Source organism: Eptatretus burgeri, chromosome 13 (genome assembly GCF_056783735.1).
Source record: "Eptatretus burgeri isolate ZD-2024b chromosome 13, Ebu_testis_v1, whole genome shotgun sequence".
Classification (NCBI taxonomy): Eukaryota; Metazoa; Chordata; class Myxini; order Myxiniformes; family Myxinidae; genus Eptatretus; species Eptatretus burgeri.
In genome coordinates this window covers 61,670,473-61,688,622 of record NC_140973.1, presented here as the reverse complement: position 1 = coordinate 61,688,622, position 18,150 = coordinate 61,670,473, and the positions used below count along the sequence as shown (strand labels likewise).

Genomic DNA, 18,150 nt, shown 5'->3' with positions numbered 1-18,150 from the left:
ATGCTATCTTATCTCTTATCGTTGGTCGAGATTCGTGAGGCCATTGTATATGTTATGGAAAATGAAATATCTTATTGATGCTAGGTGGCCAATTATACAATCAAAACTTATAGGAACTGTGGCATGGGTTCCCCGCCAAAAGGACTACTCTTGTAAAAACATATACACCATGAGTTTTTGATGCATACAACTGGAAAGTTGGACAGCCAGCTTAACTCCCTCTTCAGAGGATGGCATGCTTCACAATGTAGTGCCCATTGCAGGCAGAGTGCACTAGGTGAAGGTTGTAGATAACAGGTTACGATAGAGTTCTGAGAACAGCACAGTGAATTATTTTTAACATGCTAGTCACAGTTCATGCGAAAGCCAACTAACCATAAGAGTGAGATTGTAAGAGATAAATAAGTTTACAAACACACGGACGATTTTCCCCTGGAGCCGGTGCAAACGAGCAAATAGTTTCAAACACTTAATACTGAAACATCACTCTGGGTTGACCCGGTTGGCGCTCCCATCTGAGCATATAACCTCACAAGGCTCATAACGCTGAGATACCCAGGTTCAAATCCCTTGTAATGTGTCTTCATCCATTGTCTACCAATGTCACTGATTCATATAAAAGTACACAAACATCTTTGTCCTCCATGTGATATACAGTATGTACAAACCCCTGCATGAGCCTAAGATCACTAATGAACAAAAACAATTCTTTCTACAATTACTAAAACATTACTTATTCGATTTGGACACTAAAATAATGTACCTTGGAATTTTGCCAGCTCATTACACCAGAGCGAATCTGTCCCATGAGAGCACTCATCATAGAGGAATTTCACATCAGTTGCACCAGCATCCTCAGCATTTTGAACAAGCTCCTAAAAACAGTAGGGAATGGGTTCAGAAGAAATAATCATAATCAACACCTTAAACTACAGGAAAGTTCTCATTCTGAGAATTTTTTTGTATTACAGCTGCTGTTAATCATTCAGTGAGAATCAAGTGGTCATATCAGAACTTATTGGTTTAAGGTGGTTCCTCTTCCAAACATTGCTATCAGGATTACATTGAATGATGAGATAACACACATATTTTTAAGCGAGTGAAAAAAATCCCGATTTGTGCCAATACACAACAGCAATAAGCCAATCGGCAACTGCCGGTGAGATCATGTGATCGCCATGATTGTGAACTGAAGATGTCAGCAAGAGCAGACTCTGTGATTATAACAACTTTTCTTTCTTTGGCCTGAATTATACAAATTGCTGATGTAACCTCTCCAACCATTCCCCTCACTAACACACCCTCCCCCCAGCCTGGTGTTGGCTCAGTGGTTAGGGTGGCAGCTTGGGATCCTAGGGTCCTGAGTTCAAGCCACGTCAGCCACTGAATTAATACACCAGGGGGTTGACTCAGCCTGTCATCCTTCAGAGGTCGGCGAAATGAGTACCAGTTTGAGTGTGTGTTCTGGTAGAGGGGCACTGTATCAGTGACACAGTCGTGCTTCAAGAAATGATAGCTTCCCCAGCAGCTAAGCTGCCATACGACCACCCTCCCCCCACCTCCAATCGCCTCTAATTTATTTGAGGTTTCATTGCTACATCTCAACGTAAATGTAAGCAACTTACCTTCAATATTTGTCCACCCTCTGGATAACGGCGCAAGATATCTTTGAGAAAATCAACCAAAGGTGGAGTTGATTGGCCGAATTTCCCTGTTTCAAATGACAAGTAACTCGTGTGAGCATGTGAAGCGATCAAGAGAAACTTCAGAACAGAATGTCTACGTTTCGCTTTGTCTGAAAGCAAAACAATTTCTTCAAACAACAGTATTTTGTCATCAAATAATAGCATTCATACTTGTACCTCCACCCTGAAGCCCCTTCACTTGCATGGAAAATCGTATCTGTCGCTGTGCCGTTGAAATGAGAGATTGCAGCTCAACACATTCGGCCACCTGCTCATGAGGAACAAGGAGCGAAAATCGAACGGGTGTGGTCAAACATTGGCCCACATAGGTAGACTCAGTCGGTGGGTTCGTGTTGCTCAGAATATGCAAAATAAAAGTCTCATCTTCGATGATCGGAAGTCGAAAAACAAACAGATGTGGAGAGGACTTAACAAGAACCACACAACCAGCAAGAACCACATTCCTTTGATCACCATGCTCTACGATAGCAAATCGTTCATTTGATTAAATGCCAATTTGACCCAGGTCATAAACAATTTAACCCTCTACCCTTAATAGCACCACCAATGAGCAGAACTTAATTTTACGATCGAGTTTCATGAATGGGGAACTACCTAATCATATGAATCACGGCATATCCAGGTCGAGTTAGAGCAGGGGTTCCCAACCTTTTTTTTTTACGAGGGTACCATTTCACATGTTCGTGGTCCCACCGAGTACCACTGTACCAAAATTCACCTAAAATAGTGTTCATTTGCAATACAGATATGACAATGGGGAGTTAAACTATACTAACAATTCACAACTATGACATTAAGCAATCTGATCTGAACAAAAGAATGATACAGTAAGTACCTATTTGATTGTGTAAAATGTCCAGTCAATGGGATGGATGAGCCTGCTTCTTGCTCACAAGCAGGTCGATTTCAGGCTTTGTTTTGAATAAAGCGCACCGAACATCATGTTCAACATCCAGTTAGGAACTTTGTTTTGTTTTTGGAATTAGGACTGACGAGAACCCAGCTTCACACAGCCATGTAGATGGGAATACTATGAGCGAAAGAACAGCCAGGGCAGCTAGCTTAGGGTAAGACCCCAACATTCCACACCAGAAGTCCGCAAGATTCATCTCGTCAAACTGATCTCAGGCTGTGGAGTCGTTCTGGAGATCAATCAAGCTTTCCTGCAGTCCTGTTCCAGGTGGCAAATCCAATGCATTCATGCGAAATGGGTTGCGAATCATTTTCAGATCCAGTTCCTTGAGATCTGGAAAATAGGAATTTAATTCCTCATCCAAAGAAGCGAGGTGATCTTTTACCAGTTGTATGAACTCCCTTGGGGGATTCTTTTCACGCTTCTGAAGAATATCGGCCGTGCAAGAAAACATGACCACCACTCCCGCTTCGACATTCGTCTTCCACAGACGGAGTTTTTCCTGAAATCCCTTGACCTTGTTTATGAAGTCAATGATAGTCGCGCCAGTCCCCTGAAGAGACTTGTTCAGGGCGTTTAACTGAGAGAAAATGTCGACCAAATAAGCCAGGTGCAATGCCCAGTCGGGGTCGTTCAAAGCAGCGACGAAATCGACAGTCTTTCGTTTTCCATCGTTTTCGAAGAATTCACGAAGCTCAGCTCGCAGTTCAAACACGCGCTCCGCCATATTTCCATGGGATAACCATCTCACCTCAGTGTGAAATAAGAGAACTTTATGGTTGGAGTCGAAATCCTCGCAAAGTTTCTTGAAAAGTCGTGAATTGAGAGCCTGGGATTTCACATGGTTCACAATTTTGATCATGGTTGAGAGAACGTCAGTCAATGGCTTGGGGAGCGCCTTGGCTGTGAGTGCGTGGCGGTGGATCGTACAGTGTAGGCCACGCACTTCAGGAGCTACTGCCTTCACAAGCGTTTGGAAACCTGATCTGCACCCCCAACATAACTGGAGCACCATCTGTAGTACAGCCTTTCAGATCAACCCATGACAGCCCAACTTGATCAAAGATGGAAGACACCTCTTCGAAAATGTCCTTTGCTTTCGTTGTGGTTTTAAGCGGGGGCAAAATAGTATTTCATCCTTGAACTTGGCTTTATGCACGTACCGAACAAACGCTAACAGTTGGGCACAATTTGCCACGTCAGTTGCATAGAAAATCTGCATGGAGATGCCTTGATTTCTGCCACCACCTGGTCACAAATATTGGTTGACATTTCTTCAATGCGCCTCTGAACTGTGCTGTTTGACAACGAAAGAGAATTGAGCTTCTTGGCGCTTTGTTCTCCCAGCATGAGACGTATGATATCTTTTGTGGCGGGAAGGATGAAGCTTTCACCGACGGTGTGAGGTTTTTTTTCTGTTCTGCAATTCGCAGTGCAACTAAGTAGGATGCCTTTACGGCTGCCGTGGACTGCTGTTGAAAACTGCCGCTGCCGTCGAAGCGTGCTCTTTTCATGGCATTTTCCTTCCGATGAAAAAAAATCATGGTCCTTGTCGCCGTGTTCAGGATGAACAGCATCAAAATGGCGCTTCAATAGACTTGGCTTCATAGATTGATTGCCGAGAACTTTTCCACAAATCACACACTGTGGAGCTTCTAATTCACCTTTTTGGATGGAAGTGAAGCCTAATTTGAGATAACTCTCCGAACATTTTCGCATTGACATGATGCTGGTGAACGATAACGGTAACAATAAGCCGGGCAATAAGCAATGATGACAGTGTGGCGTGTAGAGACAAAACAAATAATAAGACTTGTACACAATGGCCAATAACAAACAGCTGTCAGTGTACAGCCGCTTTCGATATAAATTTAATTATTGTGCACAAGCTGCATGAGAGAGAAGAAAAATAAAAACAGCGTTAAAAAAAGCACGCTGCCACGTACCACCGAGAAAGTCCAAATGTACCACCTGTGGTACGCGTACCACAGGTTGGGAACCCCTGAGTTAGAGCCTGCATTTCCAATTTGAACCTCAGGATGAGTGCACACGTTCCTACATAATCAAATGTTTAGATTCCTCCCTCTTCAAGGCTAAATAATATCACCACATCTGCAGGACAGGCTCGCATGATGTCATTGATTCAGCTTTGTCATGTGGAGTGGAGACCAAATACAAGTCACTGTTGGTAAATTTCAAAAACAAGACGAGAACGACCTAATATTAACGTTTACTGATTAGTTCTGAGCTGTCTGTCCTGGATTTGAATCCCAACCCAGCTGGAAACTGTCATCCTGGTGTTTCGCAGGCAGGGTGATTCATCATTGTGTGTGCCGTCCCTCAGATGGACGTTAAACTGGGCGTCCCGTCTGCCTACATTAATTGGTGGATGTTAAAGACTCCACAGTATCCTTCGCGATGAGTAAGCGAGCTATAGCCAGCACCGAGAACAAATTCCAAATTCCTGCCCTAACCTATAGGGGGCACTGCATCAGCGGCACTGCCGCACGCCTTCAAGATCTGCTGCGAACCCGCAGCCACGTGCCGTATACAATCGACGACTGATTCGTTTCTGATCATTTTTATACTATGGACACAGTTCCATCATCGGCATTAAAACTAACTTCTTGTTTTTGATAACTTAAATTTATTTTCAAAAACATTTCAAACAATCTTACCAGTTTGTTGTGATGAAACAGGTTCTGGTGATTCACCGGTAGGTCTGTTTCCTCATAAAACAGCTTTTTTATCTCATCTGTCGTGCTGCTCGAACAAAGGTGGTACACTCGAGGTCCCAAGTATTCATGGTCCACAGTCACAATTATGATTCTGGAAACCACAATAATGAAAGAGGCATTTGGGGGAGATGTGGGTGGGACTGGTCATGCGGTATTAAGTTGACCATCCTGTTTGCAGGACGTAACCTGCATACATCACAATTAATTTGTATATTACACGAAACAGCAAGTCCTTGTGTTCTGGTTCAAGGTGTATATGGATATGCAAGATGTTGTCCGACACGACGGTTCCTCGGTAGTACACTTACCTTTGATCCATCGAGCCTGAATTTGATTCCCAACCAGACTATAAACTGTTGGATTGGAGCTTACAAAGTGTGCTGTCTCTCAAACGGATGTTAAGATGTGTGTCCAGTCGGCATACAATAGTTGGTGGATGTTAATGATCCTACGGTGTGTTTGGTGAAGAGTACGTGAGTTATCAATGAAAGAACTGCATAGATAGAAAAGACATGAGAAGGTGAAGTGAGATTAAAGCTAGCCTGATAGCTACAGTTTGTGTGAGACAGAAAGTAAGACCAGCAATTCTGACAAGAAGAATGTAAGATGGTGCCGCGGGCACAACTTTAACACTCTTAACTCCGAACGGTAGTACTACCCTGAGCGGTTGCTGTCTACAACCGACTATCTAAAAGACCGGTCCAACCGGATGGGTATCTTTTAGGAGACACCATCTCCTCACTGGATGGCCGTTGGCTCCCAAAGGGAGCTCATCCGCCCTTGAACAGGTATTGTTTTTCGTCATGCCGGGTGTCACAGTCACCCTTCCACTGGCAAGCCAGTGAGGGTAGTCGGTTTAGTTGCCGACTACCCAACCATGCGGAAGGGTAGCACTGGGTTACTGTTACCAGTGGCAGTCAAGAGACTGACTTGATTTCAAAGTTGAGACCTTTGTAGTAAGTGGATATGTTAGATGTTGATACGGCACTCCAAAGAGAATTTTAAATAACCACCACTACCCAAATCTACCAGCATGATGCATCCATCATGATGGATTTATTTGAAGCAAAACATAAAAGTCAAAAAGAGGGCAATAGACGAGGTAAAATATACAATTATGTGGCAAGGCAGTGTCTATCAAGCAGCTTGCTATCTCATCATAAAAGGCTAACCCAACCGAGGGCATCTTAAGGTGATTCCGCAACGCCGGCTTGCAACAACTGTGTGTCCATCCTGAGGCAAGCCAGAAAATTCCGTCTTACAAATCTCAAGGCCGAACTCTCCAACCAGTCCCTTCCTCCATGTCATGGTGGTGCCTTGTCAAGTCTGTCTCTGGTGTATGACCTCCACCCTCACCCCTCCCTCCCCCTCCATCCTGCCCCTCACCTCAAATGGCATTACGGCAGACTGCCTAAGATAAAGCAGAATGTCTCCACTTACTGTTTGCCCCATAAGCTCGTGTACCAGCCCATCCTTCTCTGTTCTCAACATATACCCTCATACCCACTTCCACTTGGACATTGATTATTTTTCACCTGAGAAGGTAGACGCGGTTATTGGCTGCTTTGATTCTGCCTTGACAATGGGCCAAGATGGTATCGGTGCCTGTTTTCAAATACTGTTTTGCTGCTCTCCGTTGGTTATCCTCTGTCTTATCTTTTCAACCCGTCCTTCACCTAAGGTCAACTTGAAATTTTAAACAAAATCGTGGAAACAATAATCTCATCTGCCGTCAAGTATAATCTCTGACAATTCATTTGGATTCAACCCGATGACTCAACCTCAACATTGGATAAGTTTCCCCGACTCTTTTAACAACAGCAGACCCTGAATCAGAAAGAAACCGTCAGGACTGTGTCTCTGAAATAGCCCAACGCATTCGACACACCCTGCTCTGCTTCCCAAGCTTTTGCCTATGGAATACAAGGCTACCTTCTTTTCTAGGTTTCTGATATTCTCCACTCACGCGGTCAGCATTTCGCTCCCAACAGAATCCTCTGATATCCTCTCCCAGTAAAGGCTTGAGCCTTGCACTTGGCTGAGTCCTATTCCTAGTATACATTAACATCCCCTCTGTTGGCCTGAAAAACCATATTTTCCTCTAACATTACACCATATAATTCCACATCCTACTGAAAGGCCAGCAGCAGGAGTCGCCCCCCTTTCTGCTGACCTGGAAAGGATCATATTGGTCTCATACTTAAAAGATGTATTTCATTGCAGGCAAATCTCAAATTCTCATTCTGTCTATCTGGAATAATTGTCAAACTAATCCACCTATTTCAACAATCAAACACTGGAAGAAGTTCAGTCTCTCAAACTCCTGGACCCAAACATCAGTTATGACCACTCCTGGGAGACCATATAATCAAACCTGACATCCAAAGGCAGCGCAGAGAAAGCATAATTGTCATACCAAGTCCTTACTTGCTAAACCTGAACTACTCACAGCCTACGTATCTCAATGGTATGCTGCTCATTCCTATGGGCTGGTCTCTCTGCTATCCAAAGCTCTTAACATCATTCGTATATCCAACAAAAAACAGAAGCACAGGGTTTGCTGTTCTCTCATTTCAGACACGTTGTTGGCTTCTGTTTTGTCTCACCTCTCCTCAGGTCTTCCATCCTTACATCACTACCCCTGATTGTTTCTATCCTTAGTAACACCTCACCACCCCCACCCCTCCCAGTCTATTTTCACGTCACCAAGTTTTCCTCCCTCTTCTCTTTCTCCTCTTGCTTGTTTATCCTCCTCATCTGTCACCTCATGGTTGCAGCAGGTTGACCATCATCTCAAGGAGATGGGGATGGGCCTGGCATCTGCCTGGGGGATGGCCAGACGGAGGCCCCTGGAGTACCGGCGGAAAGTGGACGCAGCGACGCGCTGTTCTGGCACATGCTCCCATACCTGACCTGACCTGTCACCCTGTTGTCCCACTGACCCACTGCCAATGCATTGCCTTATAATTTCATTTCACCTCACTCTTCCATGAGTCTAGACTTTGTGTACAAAAGAATGATAATTCACAAGAGATAACACACATATTTACACAATACGAGGAAGAGTCAAAAGTCACACTTTTATTCCCAGCAGTGGCTGAGTTTCCTGATGGCATTGGAATAGACATCACTGTTGGCTGACCCTTCATTGCAGCGAAAGAGCTCTTTTGAAAAAGGTTAACGACCAAAATGTCAGCTCCTCTTCACTTCCCACAGTGGTTAGCATACTCAGATTAATGTCCTATTCATTTCATCCATTCTTCAAATCCTATATATGCCAAGTGTGTTTGTCAACATTTGAAATGATGTCATCTGCCCCAGAATGCTCAGCATGCATGCGCATAACCCCTCCTTAACAGAAATGGTGATTTGGATACGTCTCTGTGTTTCATGCATGCGAGATAAGGATCGTAACCTAAAATGGCTCACAAAGCTTCTAAAAGTTGAAAATACTTGGAAAAGTACCTGAGTGAAGGATGTGCCTCTGCACAATGAAAGAGTTGGAAAACTTTCTCAGCTCACTCATAGGACTGAGATATTTCAGCTGCCCATACAGCCATTCCCAACGATGTGGGTTGGTGCAAGACCCAAAGGATAGGAGATGGGCACGTTCTACCCAAACCCCCATTGGATCACGACCAATGAATGAACTTTTAACCTTGCGGGAGTGCCTCTTATAATCATGGCAGGCTTGGTTATTTATTTAATGGACATCTGCAATTGGAAAGATTGCTGTGCATAATTACCAACGGAGTAATGATATAGACTCTTCGACAAAGGACATCTTCACGACGTGATAACACACAAATATTGTGCGAGCTATATTTATGCGGGAGCAGGATGTACCAGGCACACTTCTCTGAGAGAGACACCATTTCTGATTTGGGTACTTCACAGTGATGGGAGGGTCATATCTGCGGCTTGTGAATGTATAGGATAAGTTTAAAATCAACTTTAAAAATAATATTTACTCTTAATCATGTTGGAGTGGGAGCTGTTATAAATATATTGTTTGTTTGGTTCTGGGGCCTCAAGATAAATTATACTTGGATTTTGCATCTATTACTAAAAGGAGAAGTGTGTGTGTGTTTTTTCTGCTGCTGCTCGCTTGTATGAATAGGAAATTATAGGAACTAGACACCTCTCATCCACGGATATTGGATTCATATATATGCTAGATGTCCCTTATTGTCGGGGTGTGTGTGTGTGTGTGTGTGTGTGTGTGTGTGTGTGTGTGTGTGTGTGTGTGTGTGTGTGTGTGTGTGTTTGCAACGCGAGGCTCCACAGCACAAACAGCAAACCGATTATTTTTCAAATGATAGTCCTTCAAAAATAGGGTGTCTATTTACCGTCATTTTTTATGAGTGCCAGTTGGCAAAATACGCAATAGGAAAAATCTTGCCAGGCAGAGGAACAATTGTATGTGAACCAATATGTCTTGGCAATGAATCTTCGTCGGTGGATCAGTCAGAATGAAAAGCATCGTATCCAGCGCTTGGATCCTAGCGAATCCCTCGTCGCCTCCCGGCTTGTTTCTCATATCTCCTATGTTTTTGTGAGTCCGATTTGCATCCAGGAACACAATTATGGTTAACCATCTTGAAATTGCCAATCTTTCATCCAAATCCTTAAAATTATGATAAAAAGACAATACTATTTGTTAAAAAGACTATATTATTTGAATTTCAGATTTCACGCTCACAATGGCAGGTGAAATGTGCCCCAGTTAGTGCAAATGAGTCGCTGAAAATGCACACACAGCACATGCATGAAAGGCCTCGTTAGCATTCATACGTCATTTCAAAAGTCCCGTATTGTCTCCAAATTTCTTTGTAATTCATGTAACATTACACTAATGTCTAGGCTACTAATGTCCATGTCATGCACGTTATTTACATCCAATCTCCTCCACATGACTTAGAGTCTTAGACCAATGTACAAAAATAAACAAATAATTATTTGTACGAAAAACAAAACAGGATGCGATATTTCAAAACGAAAACGACACTCGGTGACACTCGGTGTCGTTCTAGTTCAGGCTGAACGAGATGCATACCTCCACCAGGCTGAACAGTTTATGTGATGCTTCCCACTGATACACGACCGGTCGAGAGTTTTAGAACACCCTCATTTTTCTAGTTTTTACTGAAATTTAAGCAGTTTAATGTTTCAATGTACTCTGAAATTAAAGCATAGAACAAATAAACAATTGCAGATAAAAAAAAAATCATGGAATCGTTTTGTTGAACAAAATTTAATCTAAATTTTTGACTCGTCAAAGTAGCCACCTTCAGCAGATATAACAGCCGAACATACTCATGGCATTCTTTCAACAATGGAAATCAAATATTGTTCGGAAAGTTCTTCCCAACACTGTTGCAGAATTTCCCACAAATGTGCTGCATTTGTTGGTTGCTTTGCTTTCACACTTCTGTCAAGTTCATCCCAAACCAGCTCGATGGGGTTTAAGTCTGGAGACTGCTGGCCATTCCATGATTTGAAGCCAACCATCTTGTTCTTTTCTTCTAAGGTAGTTCTGACATAGCCTGGAGGTATGTTTTGGGTCGTTATCTTGTTGTGGGATGAATCCCTGACCAACTAGGCGTAGACCAGAGGGTATTGCATGGCGCTGCAAAATGCTGTGGGAGCCCTTTTGGTTCAGGGTGCCAGTCACTCTGTACAAGTCGCCGACTCTGCATCCAGCAAAAGAGCCCCAGATCATCATGCTTCCTCCTCCATGTTTGACAGTTGGTGTCACACACTGAGGAACCATCCTTTCGCCTACTCGACAGCGTACAAAAACCCTGCATAATGAACCGAATATTTCAAATTTTGATTCATCGGTCCATAAGACCGTCTTCCAGTTTTCAGTAGTCCACTGGCGATGCTTCATGACCCAGACAAGCCTCTTTTTCTTATTTTACCATCTTAGCAATGGCTTTCTTACTGCCACTCGACCTATCAAACCTGCAGCTCCAAGTCTTCTCTTCACAGTTGAAACTAAGACTTCCTTACTTCGACCAGTGTTAAGCTGTGCTTGAAGCTGCTGTCCTGTGAGCCACCTATCATGCAAGCTGTTGACTCAGAAACTTGTCTTCTGATTGTGTTGTGGCTTTGGGCCTGCCAGTCCTCTTCCTGTCAGTTTCCTCCAGTTTCCAAGTTCCTTTTGATGGTGTAGGAAACTGTACTCACTGACACCTTGGCTTACTTGGCAATTTCTCAAAAGAAAGACCTCCACTTTTAAGGGTTATAATGGTCTGTCTGTCTTGCTTTGTTCATTGTCTTTTTCTCACCATTATGATAGCAATATACTACTTCCTGCAGTGCAACATTGTCCAAATAATGCTGCAGAGAATGTAGCAACACAGTCTGTTCCAACACTGCTTTTATACAGACAGAGGGTTTGTAACTATTCAACAAAAGTTGGGACACCTGTAGGAATTGTTTGCATCAACTTTTAAGGCTTGATTTACTTCCATTGCTGCAGAGCAGCTGCAGTTACTAACCCATTACTTGTTCCCTGAAAAGGCCCTTTTTTAACAACTCTGAAATTTACATTATTTTTCAGTTTTTGGTAACCTAAACTTTTTTTTAACCTCTGGCAGTTTAACACTTAGCTTTGTACCATTTCAGGTTATTCACTGGACTTGAACTGCTTACATTTCAGTAAAAACTGGAAAAATGGGGGTGTTCTAAAACTTCCGACTGGTAGTGTAGGTCGGATCTGAATCCGGACCTCAACCTAAATATAATCGGCTTGTTCCTGTCACAAAACTAACTCATCCACCGAGTTTTGTAAGAACTCCACAACTTTGAGATATTGTGCTATATATCATTTTTGGCCCCATCACTCAATGGTATGCCTGGTGTTGGCTTAATGGTTCGGGTGGTGAGCTTAGGATCCTACCTACGATCCTGAGTTCAAATCCCACTCGGCTGTTGAATTAATACCAAATGGGGTTGACTCTGCCTGTCATCCTTCTGAGGTCGGCAAAATGAGTACCAGCTTGCTGGTATCCTGTGTCGTAGTGATTATCCATCCAGGATTGTGCCCAATAGCCAAGGAGATTGCTTAGGCAGCACCAACGCTCTGCATAGAGGATGGTCCCGATGGATGGATGGACTCAATGGTGAAGAATCAGTTAAATAATTCTTGTATTCAGATCCAGATCTTCACCAAAATCGAATCAGTTTGTCCTTGTCACACACCCAACCTGTCCACCAAGTTTTGTCCGAATTTGTCCATAACTTTTTGAGATATCCTGCTCACAGACAAACAAACAGACAGACAGGGGTGAAAACAACCTCCATCCACCTTAAGTGGCAGAGGTAACAACTTGCTCACATGGTGAACATTGTCTTCTCAACGAGTCTGGTTGTTAAAGCAGGAAGGAGAGAAAGAAGAGTCGAGAAATTTGAGCAAACCACACTTGATGGAATTACACGATCAAGTCAAAACTTTCAGCAAAATATACTCATGGTAGGACAGACCCACCCCACCCACTCCTTTCTTACCCCATCACGTGTGATAAAAGCAGTTAGACACTTTCTGTCCATTTGATTGCAATGGCATACGACAGATCTGTTTGAACCGCTGTTCGCTCTAATCCAGGCCTTGACATGATGTGGCATGAAATCCACAAAGTCCTGAAATCTGTTTCACATTATGTTAATCCATTCGGTCAATAATAGCATTACAGAAAACACAAACGTACATTGTGAAGTTTTCATGATGGCAAAGGCTCAGTGACAAGTTTTGGGCACATGGTTGCCCTATTTTCGTCCTTGGCAGGCTGCTTGCAATTGTGGCTGAAAGGTCTTATCATCATTACCACTTTAGAACTGCATATACTTGTGGGAAGTTTGATGTAGCAGTGCAGGAAATGACACTTCAGCTGCAATGTAGGTCTTTCTCCACCGTGGGTGGCCATATGCCACAAGGTTTTTATTTTTATTTTTGAGCGTCAAGCTATTCAGGATAATATCTCAAAGGTCGAGGCAGATCCCAGGAGTGCTCTGTCCTAGCCACTTGTCAAAGGAATATTAATGTGCTCTGGATAATGATAGGTCCCAGCAGCTGCTCACAACACGCTTGGCTCACTGTTTGCAACATGGTCACTCCATTTGAATGCATTGATGTACTGGAAATGGATCCACCGTTTTGGGGGTCATGTGATCAACCCCATGTGTATTCCTTAGTTCATTGTGATGCAAAATCCATGCAGGCCATCGGTAGTATGTACTATACTGCAGAGAATTAAAAAAAAACTTAGAGATGCAAATAACAATGGAGACGGTTCATTTTCTCAAACAATTGTTGATGGAGGCACACTACCTGCCGTGACAATTGAGACATGGGCCCTTCTTCAAAGCAGGAGTGTAGATGAGACTCTTTAAATGAGGAATTGTAGAATGCCAAAAACTACTGGAGCATGGCCCACTCGTGATTTTACCTGAGAGCAGAGGCTCAGAGGTCCGAAGTTTCTACAACAGAGTGGCCTTCAACTCGGGACTATGCAGAACACACTTGCTAAACCGAATACAATTATCTCGAGAGAAACAGGGTGAGGAATGAGGGATGGGATGGGGGTGAATCGAAGTAGGAGGGGGTTGAAGAAAATAAGAGAAAAGGGGGAGGGAAATGGGAGTGGGAGAGAGGTGGGTAGTTGGTGGGTGTGGCCGAGACAGATGTCTCCTGAAAAGGCTACAGGACCTCCAGTCTAACTTAAAGCATGTTTGTTTATATGCCATTCTTGGGATTTGGTAAATAGTTTATGGACAGACTGAAAAAATCAACGTTCTGATTTTCCCAGTTTTCTGATCTTTATGATAAAAAAAAATTTGCCTTCACATGGCAACTACTTTCACTTTCCAGACTGCAGATAAGATCAATCAACAATATGCTTCTCATCTTAGAGATACCTTTTATGTTGTCAAGAAATTGTAATTTCGAGGTGGTGGAGGTGAATTAGCAAAACGAATTTTAACTCAAAGAGGAGTACTAGTCCTTATCAAGAGTTGTGTCGGTTTGTGCAACCAGACTCGAGGCTGACAAAGTTATGTGGGGAGCAAAGTGAAGTTGACGTTTTGGGCATTTGGCCTTCATTGGAGCGAAAATAATGAAACTAAATGTACAAGTCGTATCAAAACGAAATATACAAAAAACGAATGAGAAGAAGAGGTAAAAGTCACTTGGGTTGGAGAGGATGGATATTCCTGTGTGTATACATGTCAGGATTTAAATTCATTGTGTCACGATTTTTCCTCCAGGCCCATCACTTCTGCAAGACGTTTCAAATACACCTGTCACCATTGTGTGTACATGTCTCACCAAGTGTTGCGTTCTATTCTTTCCATCCCTGAACCACCAAAACTGTCACACATGTTAGTGCCACTGCTTTTGTTACTTATCCCAGCTTTGTTTCAGGTTCTGCCATGGACCATTGGTGTACAGTGGGTTATATGCTGCCAGAATACCAACTCAGAGGCTTGGACTTTGTAGAGCTAGTTATAGCAGGACTGGTTAGGCCTGTTTGACTATACTCTAGTCCATTTTGGCAGGTAATCATAATTTGTTAAGAGTGCTGGGGACAACCCGCCTATGCTTCGCGAATGACACCGGCGGATCTTTAATGTCCATCGATATAATCAATGCTGGCAGAGGAGAGAGGAAGATTGGGTAGGGAGGGGTCCCAAGCTTAAAGTCCCCTCTGAAGGGTGTATTTTTTTTGTGATGTAATGCCCTGCCTATTAATGACCAGTCTGACAATTTAAAGTCGGATTGAGAATGAAACTTCGATAAGACAGCTCAAAGGCAAGTACGTTATCTGTGAGCCATCCTGTCCAACTCTTTTAACTACAAGAGAGCGCCTCTCTAGAATGAGAGCACTCAACCTCGGTGTGAAGGGACTAAAGTGCCTCTGCAGTTACAGCCACAGTTATTATTTTACTATCATTCTCCACGATCATTCTCATGGAAAAGAGAATCAAAACTGAATACGCCACCGACTAGCATAGCTGCCAACAGGAAAGGTTTCAGAACCGACATTTCAACTGCCAAGTGTTCTCCATCCAGAACTGTGCAGGCATTGCGCCCCTGATGTAAAATACCCTCCCAAGGGGGAGGAGGCATTGTGTGACTGAAATAGACACACGATGAGACCTGAAGTTTTCATCATCACCTGGCGTGTGATATCAGATGTGGTCAGACATGTGGGTGGGAAGGTTACAATCGTTATTACTTACGAAATCTTTAGATTTCGTAAGTATATTGATGACTTCCGTCCTCTGTTTGTGTGTTTGTTTGTAGGCACGATAATGCGAGAACGGAAGAAGTTACCAATGTCAAATTACACCACGTGATTCAGGAGGGTGATGGCTAGTGCTGATTAGATTTTGGTCAAAATTGGTCAAAGGTCAAGGTCACAGTGAGGTCAAACATTCGATTTTTGATGGTTTGGTAAGGAATCATCGTAGAAACTTTTGGTTTGCGTCGCTACCTTTTCTAGAGACAGCTTTTATTAGACAAGGTCAGAAGTCAAGTTGACGATTTCGTAAGTACCAGTCTATGACTGCTTGTTTTATTTATTTATTTTTTGCCTGCTTCCGCTCTCCCTTAGGAGGGTAACGGATGCACGGTGACTGCACAGTCCCAAATGAATATCACTCAGTGGTCAAAACGTCAGACCTGAGCCTTGCCCGCTGGACAGAAATTCTAGTTGGTGGTGCCTTCGTCTTTTTAATGTGGATCTTCCCAACTACAAACATTTTTGCAAACCAGGAGGAAATTAACCAGCTGTTGAGGCACACAATGGCCTACACTTTGCTAAAAGTACCTTGAGACCTTCAGCAGCATCAGATGAGACAACCAGCTCGAATATAATCTTGCGTATGACAAATTACAGCTCATAGATCGAAGTCTAAGTTGGACAGCCAAGTCACAGCACTGCCTGTTAGGTGAATTGCCTTAAATCCTTCATCAAATTTCCATAGGTGACACTCATTCACAATGTGATGAATAGTCTGATCAAAGTGACCACAGTCACATGCTGGGCTGTCTTTGAAATTCCATTTGTGGAGGTGGTGTGATGTCCTTGCATGGAGAGCATGGATCCTGTTGAGTGCAGACCTCTGTTTCTAGGGGAGGTCGAAACCTGGAGGCTCATATGTCGGTTCACTCACCAGTTATGTTACTTCCGCCACCGAAGGTAGATAAAGGATGTTTTCACCCCTGTCTGGAGAAATAATTTTGTGAGGTATGTTGGTCTGCAGTGTCTGTTTGTCTGTCTGTTTGACTGTCTGTTTGTCACAAAATTTTTGGATCCAGTTTTCTAGCAATCGTGTTGAATTTTTTTGTGCATGAAGGTGACTGGCCAAGGACTGGAACACACATTTTTTGTCAGGATCCAAATCCGTATCTGGATACGAGAATTTTTGAAGTGATTCTTCACCATTGAGTCCTAGGGCCAAAAACGACATATCACATGATGTCTCAAAAAATTATGCACAGATTTGGACAAAACTTGGTGGACACAATGGGAGTGCGTCCAGGAAGAATCGATTCAATTTTGGTGAAGATGCGAATCCGAATCCAGATGCGATAATTTCTTGTGTTTTTTAAGTGGTTTTTTTCACCATTGAGAGATGGGGCTAAAAACGATATATACGATTTATATAAAACGATATTTTTTTTTAAAGCACGATATCTCAAAAGGTTGCGGACGGATTCAGACGAAACTTGGTGGACAGGTTGTGTGTATGACAAGAAAGACTTGAATCATTTTTTGGTGAACATCTGAATCCGAATCCAAATCCGAGAACTTTTAACGTCATTCTTCACCATTGAGAGATAGGACTAAAAATGATATATAACACAATGTCTCAAAAAATTATGTACAGATTTGGACGCAACCTGGTAGACAGCTTGAGTGTGTGACAAGGACAAATTGATTAGATTTTGGGGGAAGATCTGAATCCAGATGAAGATCCAAGAATTGTTTTTAATTTTTAAAAGTGATTATTGATCACCATTTGAGAAATGGGTCCAAAAATGATACATAGCACGGTATCTCAAAAAGTTGGGGATGGATTAAAACAAAACTTGGTGGATGAGTTGGTTAGATGACAAGAACAACCAAATTCAATTTTGGTTTAGGTATGCCGCTCTAGTTAGCAGTGTTGTTTTCTGTCCAGAGATTGTGTCACTTGTTCTTTATGTTCAACCCCACATCACTCAAAACATTTGCAGAGCCCCATAAAGGTTTGCGTGACTTCAGTCGCATATTTGGTAGATTTTGCAGGTCTTTATGGATTGGAAGCTCATGGTTGATTTTAATGCAGTCAAACTCTCTCAGCATTTTTCCCTTCCAGCACACATCAGGGGGTGGGATGTTAAAAAGGACTGGGAGTCACTGCACGGTTGTTGATTTCAGTGTACCACTGATTATCCGCATCAGTGTTTTCAGGACAGTGTCCAAGTGTTTTGTGTGGTTGCTCTCTGCCCAAACAGGAGAACAGTATTCTGCTGCAGAGTACACAAGAGCAAGGCTAGCAGTGCAAAGAGTTCACGCACTTGATCCCCAGCTGGTGCCCACAAGTTTCCAGATTATGTTTAACCTGGTCTTGATCTTTTCTGTGACCCGTTTTAAGTGTTCGCAGAATGAACAACCAGCTTAAAAGAGTTAAGACCAACTAAAACACATGACAATGACAAGTGATACATCAGCATTGTTAAGGACTATAAAACGACCTTAATAACCAACTAATAATGAAAAGGGGGAAGGAAGAAGGCCGT

The 18,150-nt window shown here is 42.9% G+C and overlaps 1 protein-coding gene and 1 long non-coding RNA gene across 3 annotated transcripts in view; both read right to left on the bottom strand.

The window, feature by feature from the left end:
* The window catches only part of SACS (sacsin molecular chaperone), a 64,903-nt gene that overhangs the window by 38,043 nt on the left and 8,710 nt on the right, over positions 1-18,150 (bottom strand). For both annotated transcript variants that reach the window (XM_085852734.1, XM_085852735.1), the window contains exons 3-6: positions 5,298-5,448; positions 1,863-1,953; positions 1,626-1,711; positions 764-875 (exon numbers count right to left, since the gene is read on the bottom strand). In XM_085852734.1, coding sequence (XP_085708860.1) covers positions 764-875; positions 1,626-1,711; positions 1,863-1,953; positions 5,298-5,448 — 440 coding nt within the window. The remainder of the gene's footprint in view (positions 1-763; positions 876-1,625; positions 1,712-1,862; positions 1,954-5,297; positions 5,449-18,150) is intronic.
* LOC147014617 (uncharacterized) lies at positions 13,142-18,139 on the bottom strand. The gene is made up of 2 exons (XR_015050823.1): positions 13,693-18,139; positions 13,142-13,604 (listed from the first exon to the last, which is right to left on the bottom strand). It is a non-coding gene; the product is annotated as an uncharacterized LOC147014617 (long non-coding RNA).